This window comes from Impatiens glandulifera, chromosome 2 (assembly GCF_907164915.1).
Source record: "Impatiens glandulifera chromosome 2, dImpGla2.1, whole genome shotgun sequence".
Lineage (NCBI taxonomy): Eukaryota > Viridiplantae > Streptophyta > Magnoliopsida > Ericales > Balsaminaceae > Impatiens > Impatiens glandulifera.
In genome coordinates, this window is record NC_061863.1 from 56,952,028 (window position 1) to 56,967,406 (window position 15,379).

The 15,379-nt window shown below is 31.7% G+C and overlaps 2 protein-coding genes across 2 annotated transcripts; one reads left to right on the top strand and one right to left on the bottom strand.

The window, feature by feature from the left end:
- Positions 1-5,560: 5,560 nt before the first annotated feature.
- On the bottom strand, positions 5,561-6,600 carry LOC124926440 (fasciclin-like arabinogalactan protein 11). Its single transcript, XM_047466667.1, has one exon. It carries the CDS (start codon positions 6,538-6,540, stop codon positions 5,794-5,796), a length of 747 nt encoding a protein of 248 aa, XP_047322623.1. The 5' UTR covers positions 6,541-6,600; the 3' UTR covers positions 5,561-5,793.
- A 3,541-nt stretch (positions 6,601-10,141) lies between these two features.
- Positions 10,142-15,287, top strand: LOC124926647 (beta-galactosidase 8-like). The gene is made up of 19 exons (XM_047466917.1): positions 10,142-10,249; positions 10,332-10,560; positions 10,640-10,735; positions 10,934-11,046; positions 11,140-11,206; positions 11,278-11,370; positions 11,463-11,606; positions 11,710-11,798; positions 11,891-11,996; positions 12,162-12,249; positions 12,426-12,544; positions 13,343-13,507; positions 13,663-13,865; positions 13,948-14,057; positions 14,147-14,256; positions 14,339-14,455; positions 14,522-14,638; positions 14,729-14,952; positions 15,036-15,287. The coding sequence occupies exons 2-19, from the start codon at positions 10,393-10,395 to the stop codon at positions 15,151-15,153; spliced, it is 2,247 nt and encodes a 748-aa protein (XP_047322873.1). The 5' UTR covers positions 10,142-10,249; positions 10,332-10,392; the 3' UTR covers positions 15,154-15,287.
- Positions 15,288-15,379: the final 92 nt, after the last annotated feature.

The following is a 15,379-nucleotide window of genomic DNA, read 5'->3' on the forward strand; positions in this document are numbered from 1 at the left end:
TCAAAACCCTTTAAGTCTTTTCACCAAAAATAATTATCTTATCAAAATCATCGTATCATTATTTTTTTCTCCTTATTACCCGAACAAGGTCTTAGTCAAATATCATTGTAACCTAATTAAATTAAAATTATTAAATAAATAATAATTAACTGACATACAAAATTGTAAAAGAATTAAATTAAAGTTATTGAATAAATAATAATTAACTGACATACAAAAAAAACTTGATTTGATAGTTTATTTTATTGACACAATACTTTAGCATTTAAATTAATGAGTTATAAGTATGCAAAAAGAAGAGGCCCGTGGGGAAGAGGGATTGATGTGACATGTGCGGAGAAAGTGATAAGAGATGAAGGTGCCTGTTCTGCTTTCGTCAGTAAAAATGTAAATAATAATAAATAGTAAATACTAACTAAATACGTATCCCGACATTTTGGAGACTATTCATTTTTTTTTTAATTTCAATAAAAATATGAGAATAGAGCCAAGTAAGGTGAACTTCTTTTATGATAAACATAAAGACAAGAAACTATCGACAAGTAATTATCAGTTTAGTACGATGAATGCGGTCGATAATTACAACTCACATTACCGAAAACATTTTAACTTATGTATCTATCTACTTTCTATTTGAATGATTTAATTATTTTTATATTAATAAAACACAATCCAACTTATATGTTTAAATGGGACGATTTTAATTTATTTTACAAAATTTTATTATACGATTTTGTCCAGATAGAATTACATTATTAACAAAATGTTTTCAATCATCTGAAGGTGACTAGAATAATAAATTTTAAAAATAGCACAAATTAATCACTAAACACTAATAAAAATACAACTAAATAATGAGAATAAAATTTGCTTATCTGCAATTTAACCTACTAAAAGATCACATAAAATAATGTTTAAAATTATTGATAGATTAAAAAGACGAAATAAATATTTTTTTTTAAAACTATGGTTAAAATGTTTAACATCATAGAATTTTAAGATCAAGGTTGTCAAAATCGAGAGTTTACATAAAATAAAATCGTTAGCAAATTGTAAACTCGTAAAATCTAGAATTTAGATAAAATCGTAAGAGTTTGAATTTAAAAATAATAGTTATATATTATTATTATTATTATTTATATATATAATTAAATATTTTATATTTAACCAATTTTTAAATTTTATATATTTAATTATAAAATTAATTTTAAAAATTTAATAAGTAATAATATTAATAAAAAAATTATAGTTACAAAATTAATTATATTAATTAATTTATTTGTAATTTATTTTTTATTTTTAAATATAATTTTATTTTTAAACGCAAAATCGTAAATCGAAATTTTTATAAACTCGTGAAATCGTAAAATCTTGTTATCGTAAATTTAAAATCATAAGAGTTTACCTATTTAAGAATTTATTTAAAATCAGACTCGTTAACCTAATGTGAAATCGTAAAATCGTAAAATTTTAAAAGTTAACTCGATATTTTAAGAGTCTTGTCTAAGATAGTCATTAGATTAAAATGTTTTATTCCAGAGATATCTCACAATAATTAATTGATTGAACGTATTTTATAGGATAAGTAATAACTAGAAATCAAAATTCATGTTACTACTATATAGAATATTAATGATAATTTAGAAATTATATATATTTACTTATTTACCAACACAATTATAAATGATAATTTAACCATTAGTGTAGCTTAAATGATATATTATATTATGAAACACTAAATAAAAAACAAATAAAATTTAAATAAATATAGAGTGGCACAAATTTATAGTTACATATGTTTAATTTAACAATATTATATATGTGTGGAAACAGCTAGCATTAATTAAATATTATATTTATTTACAAGAACTCATTTCTGATTTGAAATGAAATTTAATAATATTATTGTTTATACAATAATTTAAAGACAATAATAAGAATGATGATTAATTAATTAATTGTAATATGATAATTATTGCCTCTTTAGGAGTGGTCGTGTGCATCCACAAATCAAGGTCGGAGAAAAAAGTGGGCGACAATGGCTGTTTCCTTAGCGTCAATCATGGGCGTTTCCATTTGTCTGTTTCCTTTGTCATAAAAACAAAATGTTACCCGTAAATTAACTTCAAAATTTAAGACTTAAGACGTTTTTAGTGAAACCGAAAATAATATCTTTTAGTTACCGCTCTCGAAAGTTATCTCTTGGTTACAACTCTTGTATAACTGAATTGAAATAGTAACTTAATTAGTTCAAGGGAGTAAAATAGAAATAGTAGTATAAAGATGGGTGGGCATGGGTAAGAAAGAAAGTGGGTCCAATTTGAGGGAGACAAATGGCATCCTCATGATTAAAAGCTTACTATCTCAGTGATCTCTTTCATTTACTTGCATGCTTTTAGTAAAGCATTGATAGATCAATAGAATAGATAGATAGATCATCGATCCAATTTCTCACACATTTTCAAACCTGTAAAAGTGTTACATTAATCCATGCATTCTACTCTACTTTTTACAATCACCAACAAAAAAGATTAAAAAGTAAAGTGACCCTTTTTAGTAATGTTTTAATTATAGCCATCTACCTACCTACCTACTAGAATTATATATATATAAAAAAAAAACAATTTACTTTTCTTTGGCTCATATTTGCCAAACCTAAGGCCCCTACAAAAGCAAATTTGCACCTACCAGTCTGATTGGCCTTGCTTTTAAGACAAAATCAAACCCAAAAAAACAAGTGGTTATCTTCATCTGGGTTTTGCCCAGACAATGCAAATAACTTGTGGCCCTCATCCCCACATTAGCTCCCATGTGATCATGTTCTTGCTTGCATATGAGAATGAATGATTATTTGAAAATGTGGATATAAATTGTTGTTGGGTAATGCATGGGTAGTACGATCAATCACGGTTTTGTTATTTGTCTTCAAATAAGGGTATTTTAGTCTTTTTACACTTCAATTATCATTACTCGCCCGATATAACCGATCAAAATGACAAAAAACATTGATTCTAATTAAAAAAACACAAACAAGGACTAGGCTGATAACAATGTCTCATATGAATGTGATGGACACACTAGTTAGTACTCATGATAAAAAAACATAAAATAATTAATCCTATTTATTTATTTTCTTCAAATAGACAATATGTAATCAAAGGAATGGTTTAAGCACTTTGGACCCTCCCAACATAAAAAAAATAAAAATGCTTTCATCATTCAATTCGATGGTCATAAAAAAAAGAAATTGTTTTGGAATCATTGATAATGGGACAATTTAAGTATTTCTTTTGTTATGGTTCTTCTTATCCTCTCTAGCTAGCTGCCCAAAAAAAATATAATATTTATATTAATATTGATACCTCCTACCGTACAATTCCATCCTAAATTTAACTACTTTTTTATTATTGTTTTTTTTACTATTTAAACCATAATTTTTTTAACCAGCTTGTCTTTTCACCCCCTTTTGTCTACACTTCTTTAGGAATATTCCTGTTTCATTTCAAACTCTTATTTATTTAAAATTAAAAATACCTATTTTCAATTCTAAAGTATTTCTCAACTCATATTTTGCAAAGATGCTCATTATTTCAACCATCCATTTATGAATGAATATTCTCTGTATAAAACCACTTTGAGGTTGCTTTAAGTTTGAGCACGTCAGTAAACAAGTTCTGCGTATGTTTAAATGGTTAAGTGTGTTTGCGGGTTATATGCTTAACCCGTAGGATTAGTCCCATTCCATAGGAGAAACGTAACTTAGTGTTTAAAAAAAAAATCACTATATAAAACCTCTCAACCGAGTTATAGCATCCTCTAAATATGATGACAATAAATTATTTCTTAAAATCTAATATTAGAAAGTTGTAATATGGAAAAAAAAGAAGACGTATGAAAGCTAACTAAAAGGTTGTCATGTAGGCCTAAATAGCATATAAGCAGAAACATTAAATGGGCCGACATGTTTATCAATAATGTATATAAATGGGCCGTAGGGGTTAATTATTGTCTGAGAGATGGGCCTTTGAAGTTCATTCTTGTCTTGTCATTTAGAGACCATGGGCAGATGAAGGGGCTACACTGTTATAGTGGGCCTGGCCCATAAACAAGAACTAGACCACACCAGTTGGCAAAAACAATGACAGCAGGCAGCTTTCAACTGTGCTTTTATTTTATTTATTTAATTAACCATAATGTTCCTTACCAAACGATTAACTTCACATCCATTGGTGAACCACTGTAGGACGGGTGGGGAGCAATGTAGCATAGCGGGCCCAACTAATGTCCTCTTTGACCTAATTAAGAAAAGAATGTCCTTAATATTGTTTCTACTCGAGATTGGACTGCTTTCCAAACCTATGTTTTTATGTAACCTCTCTCCAAATTATTATTAAACTATATTTTTATTGTTTTTTTTTTTTTTTTTTTGTCTCTCTCTATATATATGAAAGATTTATTTATTTAAAAAATAGATAAAATTTACTCTCCTATTCTTTAACTCTCAATTTGAGGGTTTGTGGATACAAGTAATAATTTACTTCACTTTGTTGGCTTTAATGGAACACCCAGATCCCAAGCTAAAATAAAATATTATTATTTTATTTAAATATTAATTTAGATAAGATAATACCTGAGTAATCATTTTATGAAATGTTCATGTATCTAAAAATACAAACCCCGAGTTTTGGGCTTATACTGCTAATTTCAGCTAGCCCAGTCCAACTAAGAAAAATATACATAAAGATAGGCGCATATGAGCATATCAGCTTATTAAAATGCAATAATAACGTGAACTAAAAAAAAGAATTTAGACCTGTAAAGAATTTATTTATTTATTTTGTTGTTTTATTTGTATAAAACATTTTAAATGAAAATGAAATTTGTGATCTTTGAATTTTAAAAATCACTTTTATCACCTAATCTGTATTTAGTGAGTTAGTCATTTAGAGAATTGGTAAGAAAAAAAGAAATAAATGTGGAAACAAATTTTAAAAATCACTATTGTAATCTAATCTATCTTAGTAAGGTATAATTTTTTTTTATGACAAGAACAACCTTTTATCTATCGTTTAAAAAAAACTAGTTAAGCTTGGTGGATCATCCAAAACACATTAGCATGGCTTATTCTTTCTATTTGAACCGAAACATGAGGATAGATGGGGCGATTCATGTGAAATCCAATTTGCGATTCACTCGTGGGATCTAGGCAATGTTGAATATGCAACCGCAATCCAAAGTCGCATACCCAAACAAAAACTAAGTCCTCTCACAACCCACGTAACAAGTTACACCAAATAAAAATTTTATGAGCTCAAAAAAACATTGTTGATTACCAACAATATAACCGTAACAAGCACATGCAACTATATATCAATGTTTTGTTTTTTTTATTGATGATTGGAATTGATCAATATTGTCCATTGTAACTACAAATTTCAGCTGAGATTTGCAGTTAGTTATCTGGGCCTTCCCACATCTTATTTGGGCTAACTCACAAAATATTCATATTTTTTATTTTAGTTGTAAAATTAGGAAAAAAGGGATTTTTAGCCCACAAATGAACTGGTGAAGAGAGAAAAGGACACCATTAAGTAGAGAAACTTACATGAAGAATATGATGAAATTCAAATAAACAATCCAATAAGATCATCATTTAAAAACAAAAAAAATTAAGGGGATGCAAGAATTCAATTTCACGCGAAAATATATCAAATTATTAAAAATCACTCTTAGCAATCATTTTTCACCGGTTCAATATGTGGCGCGCGGGTCACAACCGTCGAACCGAACCGGTCACAAAGGAAAAGCCGCGGCTATGGCTATTAATAATATCCCCACCATTGAATTCTCAAACCCATCTCGTTTCCCGCCGGAAGAATCCCCAGTTCCATCGACGCCGGCGCCGCCACTTGGACTATCCGCCTTCTTCTTCTTCTTAACATTCTTATCCGCCGCCTCAGGTGCCGGCGCGGGAGAGTTTGACGGTGCCGGTGTCCCAAAAATACTAAACGGAAGAAGCACCTTATCAACTTGATACACGGCGAACTGCCCGTCTGTATAGATCGTATTACCGAGAGTAGCATTAACCACACCGGTCGTCAAATTAACCTGGTTTCCCGACGAGGTAACGTTTAACGGATCTGCATCGTTTCCGGATTGGGTTCTCAACGGGTTGCTAACGGTCTGGAACATGGCGGTTGAAAGGAACGATGAGAGAACGTGGAATTGGATGAGTTCGACTTTTTGTCTGTCGGAGAGAGAGTTGAGTGCGCCGGCGGGGAGGGAGGAGAAGGCGTTATCAGTTGGGGCGAAGACGGTCATGCCATTGTTGGAGTTGTTGAGCTGGGTGTTGATTTGGGATCCGACTTGGGTTGTTTGGAGAAGGCGGAGGTAGACGGTGAATTGGCCTGCCTTTTCTAGGATTTTGGTGACATTGGCTGGACCGGAAGGACCTGGGGCCGGAGTTTGGGCTGTACATGAGTTATGTGTGAGGAATAATAGAAAAACAGAGAGAAAACAGAGGAGGAGGATCTGATTCATATTATTGGTGAAAATGGAATTGGAAGTTTTGATCGATGAAGAAGATGGTTATGGATATGGTGGATAGAGAGGTGTTTTTATATTTAGGGTTGAGCTGATCGAATGATAGTGTTTGGTGATGAAGGGACCTCCCTCCCTCCTTGTTCATGGAGCTGTTACCGTTACGAGAATGGTTAATTAGTAATTACGTACAATGTGAGCCCAATTAGTTTAATCATTAGGGTTAATCCCAACTCTTTTATTAGTTAAATAAAATGATAATAAATTGTTTTATACTTCATATTTGTGGTATAACTCAAAAAACTTTAAAAACAATATTATTTAAATTAGTTTTATTACATTGGGTTGGGTTTAATAAACTTCTAATAATAATAAATATCAACATTGCTTTAATAGTTTCAAGTTGTTGCAATATCCAATCATTGATATATTTACAACAAAACCAATTTTAAGTATAAACTATGAACTATCTTGAATAAAATTAATTTTAGATTATTTGGTTAGTATTAGGACTTCGGGTTGAAAAGAGTGTTTTTTTTAATAAATGATTAAAATATATTTTAAAATATTATTTAATCTAAATTATTATCGTAATAAAATATTTTTTAAAAATTATAAAAAATAAACGCTCAAACTCAAGTCTTACCTAGACAGGGGATGACAAGTAAGGGTCGGTTTAAGACGGAAAATGTATTTACCATCAAAACCCCGTTTTTATGTTGAGAATTTTTTTAATACTATATCCGTCCCGTTCGATTTCGAAAAATCACCGCAGAGCAAATAAAATATTTTATAAGAAATAAAAAAAAATTATACAAAAAAAATTATAAAAAAAAATTATAAAAACGAAATTTTTAATATAAAATATATTATAATATATTAAAATTTTATACTATCATAAAGAAATAAATTTATCACTGCTATAAAATAAATATATTGGTGATTAATATATTTAATTATATTTATAGTATTCAAGGCAAAATTGGAGTGAGATTGGGGCGAGTCGGGATGAGGGACACAAATACCATCCCGTCCCATCCCAAATCAATTTTAAAGAAAAACCATCTCAAACGAGAATTCAGTTCGTTTTTTGGGATGGTTTCAAATTTTCACTTCCATTTCAACTGAGTAAATGTTTAAAGAGGAAAGATTTAATACTCCTCATAGTTAGGTTGAAAGATCAAATAATGACTAATACTTTCAAAATAGTGGCATCTTAATTTTGGAAGGATCTGCTGTCCTCTTTAAATGTCCTAAATGCTGAACTATTATTTAAGATTAATGTATTTTACAAATTTCTGTGAAGTTCACATACAATTTTTTATGTAACTTTTTTTATACTTATAAATGATGACTCAGTTTTTAGGACATTCATGAAAACAACATATCCCTCCTTAATTTGAACTAACAAATTACATAGTTTATAATCACTTAAAAGAATTAGCATGTTTATGAAGAAAAAGTGTTATTATAAGATCTCTATTTTCTAATTCCATTTGAATTGTATGATTAGAGAGAGAATATTTTGACACTATTCCAGCAGCCCGAATGATGTTGCTTCAAAAGGCAGGAAAGACAACATCACTAATCTATCTCAACTTCAAGTGCATTTTAAGAAATAAAGATTTTTGTTATTATTGCTTTTGTACTCCTCCCTTCTAAAATATGCTTCAAAAACAATCAAAATAATAAGAAGAATAATAGGCATATGAATGATGAATTAATAGTGTGTATGCTACAAACAAAATTTACTCTCAATTCATCTTCAACTATTAAAAATAATAATTCTACCATGTTCATTAAGAAAAATGTAATTTTTTTTTATCAAGATTCAAGATGCCTTGGATTGGACCAATTATTTGATTAATTAACCAGGTCCAGCCCAATTCATGAATTTATCCTTCTGTTCACTTTCAGCTTAACAATATTGGGCTCAGAAAGGCCCCCAATAAATCTTTTTTATTTTCTCTGTTACTGTCTAAGTCAACATGGAAAGCCATATTTTTCAATGACAATGACTGCCAGTTGAAAATAGTAGCAGCTAAGTAAGACTGATTTATCTGCCTTCGTTCTTCACATAGAAAATAATTGCATAACAAATGGACCACTCTACTTTTGTTCTTTATTTTTATTCAATTCTCAAGTATTTGCTTGGCTTATTTGAATTTTTAATAACACGTTCAACAAGTAGAATTCAAATTGGATTCAACAACTCCATTGTGTTGAAATTTTCTATAATCATCAATTTAGCATTGTTATTATTATTGGTCGAATTATCAAATTGAAACTCCTTATCGAGCTCAATTAGAATTTCGGACTTCTTTATAAATTCACACATTTTGGGACCACTTAATGTAAAAACGCACGTAACTTATTATTTACGTGTCTTTTAAAGATGAATGTCACTAATTTATACAACAAAATACTAATTGACATTGATATTTTTTTTTATAAATGACATGTTATTAATAAGTTAACATCGTTTTGAAATTGTTTAGACAAACTTCGTTTTTATATAACTTTGAAATATGGAACTTCAAATTCTGAAATCTCACTTGACTCCAGAAAAGAGCCCAATTTGACAATTCCACTTATTATTATTAAACTTAATAAACAATTTTTACATTTTGTGATTTCAATCTTCAAGTTTGCTTAATAATATTTAATGAAATTAGAGAATAGATAATGTTATTTTGTATTATATTATGGAACAAATGTGAAACAGTTAGTTAATTAGTTAGTGAAATGAAGGTTGTCACAATTTAGGTAGTTTAATTATTAAGGTGATTTTTCTAGAAAAATATATTAGTGAGGTGAGAAACTGAGAATAACTCTTAACTTAAAATTTTTATTAACTAGAATAAAAATAGAATCACCAACCACCACTAGATTAACATTTATTTCAAGATATCTTAAAAATAAAATAAATAATCAGTGTTGTCGTTAACCAATAGGGCCAAAACAAACAACAAATCAATTTTGCATGGCAACAAAGCCGAGTAGATTCTCAAGCTTTGTTCATCTTTGTGAAGCTCCATGAGATGATTCATAGTCCCGCACCAAATTTTAACATTCATTCTGTCTTGGCAAGGGAAGATATCAGCAGCACATGGTACTTGTAGTAGACGAGAGTACAGTGGATAAAAGCTTCTCTTTGATTAAATGGTCTTATGAGTTGGTGACATTATTTATTTATTTTTTATTTTTTTTAAGAAGGCTGCAAGCAACCGACCGGATACCGTGTGAAAAGTTCACAATCGCGAGACGCAAATTATTTTTTTGAAAAAAAAAGTTGCGTCTCGCGAATGGCCAGTCGTATCTCGCAACGCAATTGTAAACGTCTCGCGACAGTGGCAAAATCGAAAAAAAAATAATATCAGCGCATTTGATTTGATGCATTAGTAAAAAAAAATAAAATAAATAATAATATAAAACTAAGCCATTTCATCCAATTTCCCAAAATTATTCATTGCCAGAAATATTAACTCATCTCCTTCATTTGGAGATTTTGAAAAGCGACCAGTTTCCCGCGACCCTACCATTCTTCTTTCTCTCATTTCGCTATCACATTCAATACATACGGATAGTATCACTATTATTATGAAGCTGGCAATAGAAAAATCAGGAAAGATAATCCAACGAAGACGACGAAGATTAGATATGGATAGAATTGTAGACGTGTGCAAGACGTGATGCGACATCTCTCAAGGTAGAATAGATTGATTCCTGCATTTTGATTGATTCCTCTCACTCTCACTGATATTATATACAAATGCGGTGATTGATTGAAGCTAAAGGAACAAGGAGAAGTAGATAACAGTTTGAAGGAATTCTCACTGATATTACCAAGTTATGAGAGGAAGAGACGTTCTGCTTCTTCTATGCCTGGCGGTTATCGGCCTGCTCGGAACGTCCGCTTTTGGCACCACAGTGACTTACGATCACCGAGCTTTGGTTATTGATGGAATGCGGAGGCTTCTATTCTCAGGCTCCATTCATTACGCTCGCAGCACTCCTGACGTGAGTAATCGCTCTGTCTGTTTGTTTCTCTAGCCTCTATTTATAATCCATTTGCCTAAAAAATATGCAATGAGCACAGATGTGGCCAGATCTAATTCAGAAGTCCAAGGATGGAGGATTGGATGCAATTGAGACCTATGTGTTCTGGAATATCCATGAGCCTGTTCGTAATCAGGTTTCGCCTTCTGCTTCTTTTTACTTTCTTCCTATTTCCTAATCTCCTGTTACAAACAATTAGTAGGATAATGCTATATGGAGAATGTAAAAAGTGATTGATTACTCAAATGAGAAGAATCTATGCCTCTAGACTTTATAGTTTTTGAAGTGAGTTAGTTCGAGTTACTAATTCAAAAGAAATACTGGTTTCTTACAGTACGATTTTGAAGGGAGAAAAGACTTGGTGAAATTTATAAATTTGGTCCGTGAAGCTGGTCTGTTTGTCCATCTTCGTATCGGCCCTTATGCTTGTGCTGAATGGAACTATGGGTAAATATACGAAAGCAAACTGTTCTTTGCTTTAGGAAACTTAGCAGTTTGACAATGTACTGATGAATGTTTCTTTGTTGTATTTTCGGTCAGAGGTTTCCCACTCTGGTTGCATTTCATACCTGGAATCAAGTTCCGGACTGACAATGAGCCATTCAAAGTACTACTCTCATATACTCTTTCTATGCATTTCCTGTTCAAATTACTCATCTGTTTGCGCCATTGTTTTAGGCAGAAATGAAGCGATTCACAGCCAAGATTGTGGATATTATGAAGCAAGAAAACCTTTATGCATCCCAAGGAGGACCAATTATTTTATCTCAGGTCATTTTCTAGCTCAAGTGTGTTCAATCTAACATCTGATCAAATCATTTTTGTGTGGAAAATGAAACTGAGACAACTATTTTTCGTATCAGATTGAGAACGAGTATGGGAATATTGATGCGTCCTATGGAGCTGCTGGCAAATCATATATGAAATGGGCAGCTTCTATGGCTATATCTTTGGATACAGGGGTGCCCTGGGTGATGTGCCAACAATCTGATGCGCCTGATCCGATAGTGAGTTCATTCTTTAAGATTTTGTGCAGTTCTTGGCATGAATACAATGAAAATACTTAATATAATTTATTGTAAGAACTTACATTGCTTGTTAACATTACAGATTAATACTTGCAATGGATTTTACTGCGATGGATTTACTCCAAATTCTAAAAACAAACCGGCTTTGTGGACAGAGAATTGGAGTGGCTGGTATGATATCTAAATCTTTGATGCGTTTAGACATATTGGCATAAAAAGTGATAATTTGACAGAGTTGTTTATTTATCTGTACATGAATCCAGGTTTAGTACATTTGGTGATGCTATTCCACATAGACCAGTTGAAGACATTGCATTTGCTGTTGCTCGTTTTTATCAGCGAGGTGGCACGTTCAACAATTATTACATGGTACTATGAATTTTCCTGCTTTGAGTTGACGTGAATTTTATTCAATGATCTAATCAGTCATTATTCAAAAGATCATTAAAAATAAAATTCAAGTGCTCATTGTTTCTTGTCATTTTATTCTACTCCATTTGCTTATTTGTTAAATCATTATCAATTGCTTCACAGTATCATGGTGGGACCAACTTTGGTAGAACCACTGGTGGGCCTTTTATCACCACAAGTTATGATTATGATGCTCCAATTGATGAATATGGTACTATTACTTTCATCATAAGTTTCTGCTTTTTAGCTAGACATGACAATTAGGAAGGCATGCTATTAGTTTTCCTGAAACCTAAGGTTTTCAATGTATGAAGTGCTGCACACAAAAGTCTATTATGTGATCTCCAGTTATCCTTATAATTACACTCAATTAATATTTATGTGCAGGACTTATTCGCCAGCCTAAGTGGGGACACTTAAAAGATGTCCATGCCGCTATAAAACTTTGTGAAGTGGTAATTCTGGCCACTGATCCAGTAACTACGTCACTTGGTCCAAATTTGGAGGTATTACCTGTAATTTGTTCTATATCCTTAGCAAACCATAAGAAAAAATAAGATTATGTTGAAAGATTTTATTGGAAGCATAAACTTTAAAAAAAATTATTTTTATTATTTACAAGGCTTGTGATTTTAATATGCTTAGACCTAAGTTATTATGTTCTCTATATACTAAGGGGTTCATTTGACAAGGTGATCGTGGACAATTGAACTTTGAGAATCGGATGAACAGAGCAGACTCTGTTTTGTATTTTTATTGCTGTAGAATTTCTGACTAGGTTATATGAGGAGATTTATTTCTTAGTTATAGTTTATAGAAAGTGATTGAGTTAAACTCTTAACCTTAAATGAAATGAAAATTTTCTCTCTTTATTTGCTAAATATACAGTATTATCTTGTTGCATTATCACTCCCTATTTCCTTGCTGTGAGGATTCCAGGAATCGTTAACTTGGCTGACATGACACTGATTTTACAGACATGTGGTGCCATGTCAGCATCTTCCTTAACATGGGCTCATTTGTCAAACAAATGTATAAATGCATTAGAAGTATCTTTTCTTTTGTCAGCCAATGCTTTTATACGATTCTAACATTGCCCTAGTTATTTCCAAGTTTCCAAATATTATCCCAATATAATAGAATAACATGGAAAAACACTTTCAAGAAAATGAATTTTAGAAAGCAGAAAAAAAAAAGTTACATAGATCTTGCAGTATATTGTTCTTTATATTATCTTGCCAAAGATTGTATTAGTCCAGTTTTATTTCAGTAAAGTGAGCTTTTTCTTCTTCTTTTTATTGCAGGCCACCGTGTACAATACAGGACCATATCTATGTGCTGCTTTCCTTGCAAACATTGATACTCAGTCTGATGCAACTGTGAGCTTCAAAGGAAATTCATACTACTTACCTGCATGGTCCGTGAGCATCTTACCCGACTGTAAGCATGTTGCACTTAATACTGCAAAGGTACCCTGCTGAACTATTATGTGCAATATTAATTCATCTTTTTTTCTGTATTTCCAATATTTTTATTCACAACTCACTTGTTCTCTAGGTGGTATGGTAATGTTGTCATGATAAGTTTCTCTTTTCTCTAAGAGCTAATTGTAGTTTTCATGCAGATTAACTCGGTAACTAGCATTCCCGAATTTGTGTACCATTCTCTGAAGGACAATGTCGATGCATCTGAAGCAGCCTTATCAAGCTGGAGTTGGTTTTCTGAACCAGTTGGGATCTCAAGTGACAATGCATTTTCTAGAAATAGCCTATTGGAGCAAAAAAGTGTTACAGCAGATAGAAGTGATTATCTGTGGTATTCAACAAGGTTAGAGGCTTGTATATACTTTTGTATAGTCTGATAATTGAGTTTGAGAACAAGTTAAAATCTTCTTGTACCTATTTTGTAGCATTAAAAGTGTAGGAGATGAGGTTTTCCTTGACAATGGTGCTAAAACCACACTTCAAGTTGATTCTAATGGACATGTTGTCCATGTTTATATTAATGGAAAGCTTGCAGGTATGTAAAGCTTTAATTGTCTGTCATCTACCATCTTGATACAAAATTGAACGCAAAATTGATAATGGTAATTATTTTATTCATTGTAGGGAACGGAAAAGGAAATAATGGGCATCCGAAAGTTTCCATCCAGGTTCCCATCACACTTGCACCTGGAAAGAACAAAATTGATCTCCTGAGTTTGACCGTTGGCCTTCAGGTTTTGACTTTAATTGAACAAATATCATGCCCAAAAAGAAAAAGCAATGTTGAAAATTTGACCTGAATTATGGTTTATGTAGAATTATGGAGCATTCTTTGACTTGACGGAAACTGGGATAACTGGTCCAGTGATACTGAGAAGTTCGAGCAATGGCTCTTCTAATATTGATCTCTCCTCTCATCAATGGACATACCAGGTATTATTATTAATTCTTTTTGCATTTCACATTGTTGTTTGATCCAACATTAAAATTTGGATGCAGGTTGGACTAAGAGGTGAAGCATTAGATCTCCCAAATACTGCTGGTTCTTCTTCATCATCATCAGTTTGGACATCTGGTTCAACCTTACCCAAGAACCAACCCTTGATTTGGTACAAGGTATTATTGTATATATATTCATGCATCCATTCATTAGTATATTTGGATTATGATAATAATACACAGCATGCATGGGTTTGATATCATCAGACTAGCTTTGATGCCCCTCCTAGTAGAAAGAATCATACTGATCCAGTTGCAATAGATTTCACGGGAATGGGAAAGGGAGAGGCGTGGGTAAATGGAGAAAGTATAGGGCGTTACTGGCCAACCTACATTGCTCCAAATGAAGGATGCAGTGTGTCTTGTAATTACAGGGGTGTGTACAGTCCGAGCAAATGTCAGACGAATTGTGGGAAGCCCTCTCAAAGACTGTAAGTGCAGGAGTAGACAAATTAAAATAAAATAAAAGATGATTGAACCTTTTGATTAAAATTGAATCTTGTTTGCATTGAAGGTACCACGTACCTCGATCATGGCTAAAACCGAAAGAAAACACACTGGTGTTGTTTGAGGAGATAGGAGGGGATCCTAGTAAAATATCATTTGCGACAAGGATTGTCAAAAGTATGTAATGTTGAAGAGTAGTAGAAAAGAGTGAGTAAGTGTAATGTAGTAGACTGAACATGCTTATTCTTATATATATGCACTACAACAATGAGAATATTACATTACATAATTATTATAAATTAAAGTGACTTTTGTTTTATCCAATTGTTTAACAATAAGTATGAAAGGTTTATATATACTTTAATGGGTGGGGTATTTTAGGGAAAGATTATTATTAAATGGCTTGACTTT

What these genes read in the sequence shown, in the direction of transcription:
- LOC124926440 (XM_047466667.1), bottom strand. Translation starts at nt 6,540, where the DNA reads ATGAATCAGATCCTCCTCCTCTGTTTTCTCTCTGTTTTTCTATTATTC.
- LOC124926647 (XM_047466917.1), top strand. Translation starts at nt 10,393, where the DNA reads ATGAGAGGAAGAGACGTTCTGCTTCTTCTATGCCTGGCGGTTATCGGC. An exon ending in TGTGCTGAATGGAACTATGG is followed by an intron (nt 11,047 to 11,139) that starts GTAAATATACGA and finishes ATTTTCGGTCAG; the next exon opens with AGGTTTCCCACTCTGGTTGC. An exon ending in TTGCACTTAATACTGCAAAG is followed by an intron (nt 13,508 to 13,662) that starts GTACCCTGCTGA and finishes GTTTTCATGCAG; the next exon opens with ATTAACTCGGTAACTAGCAT.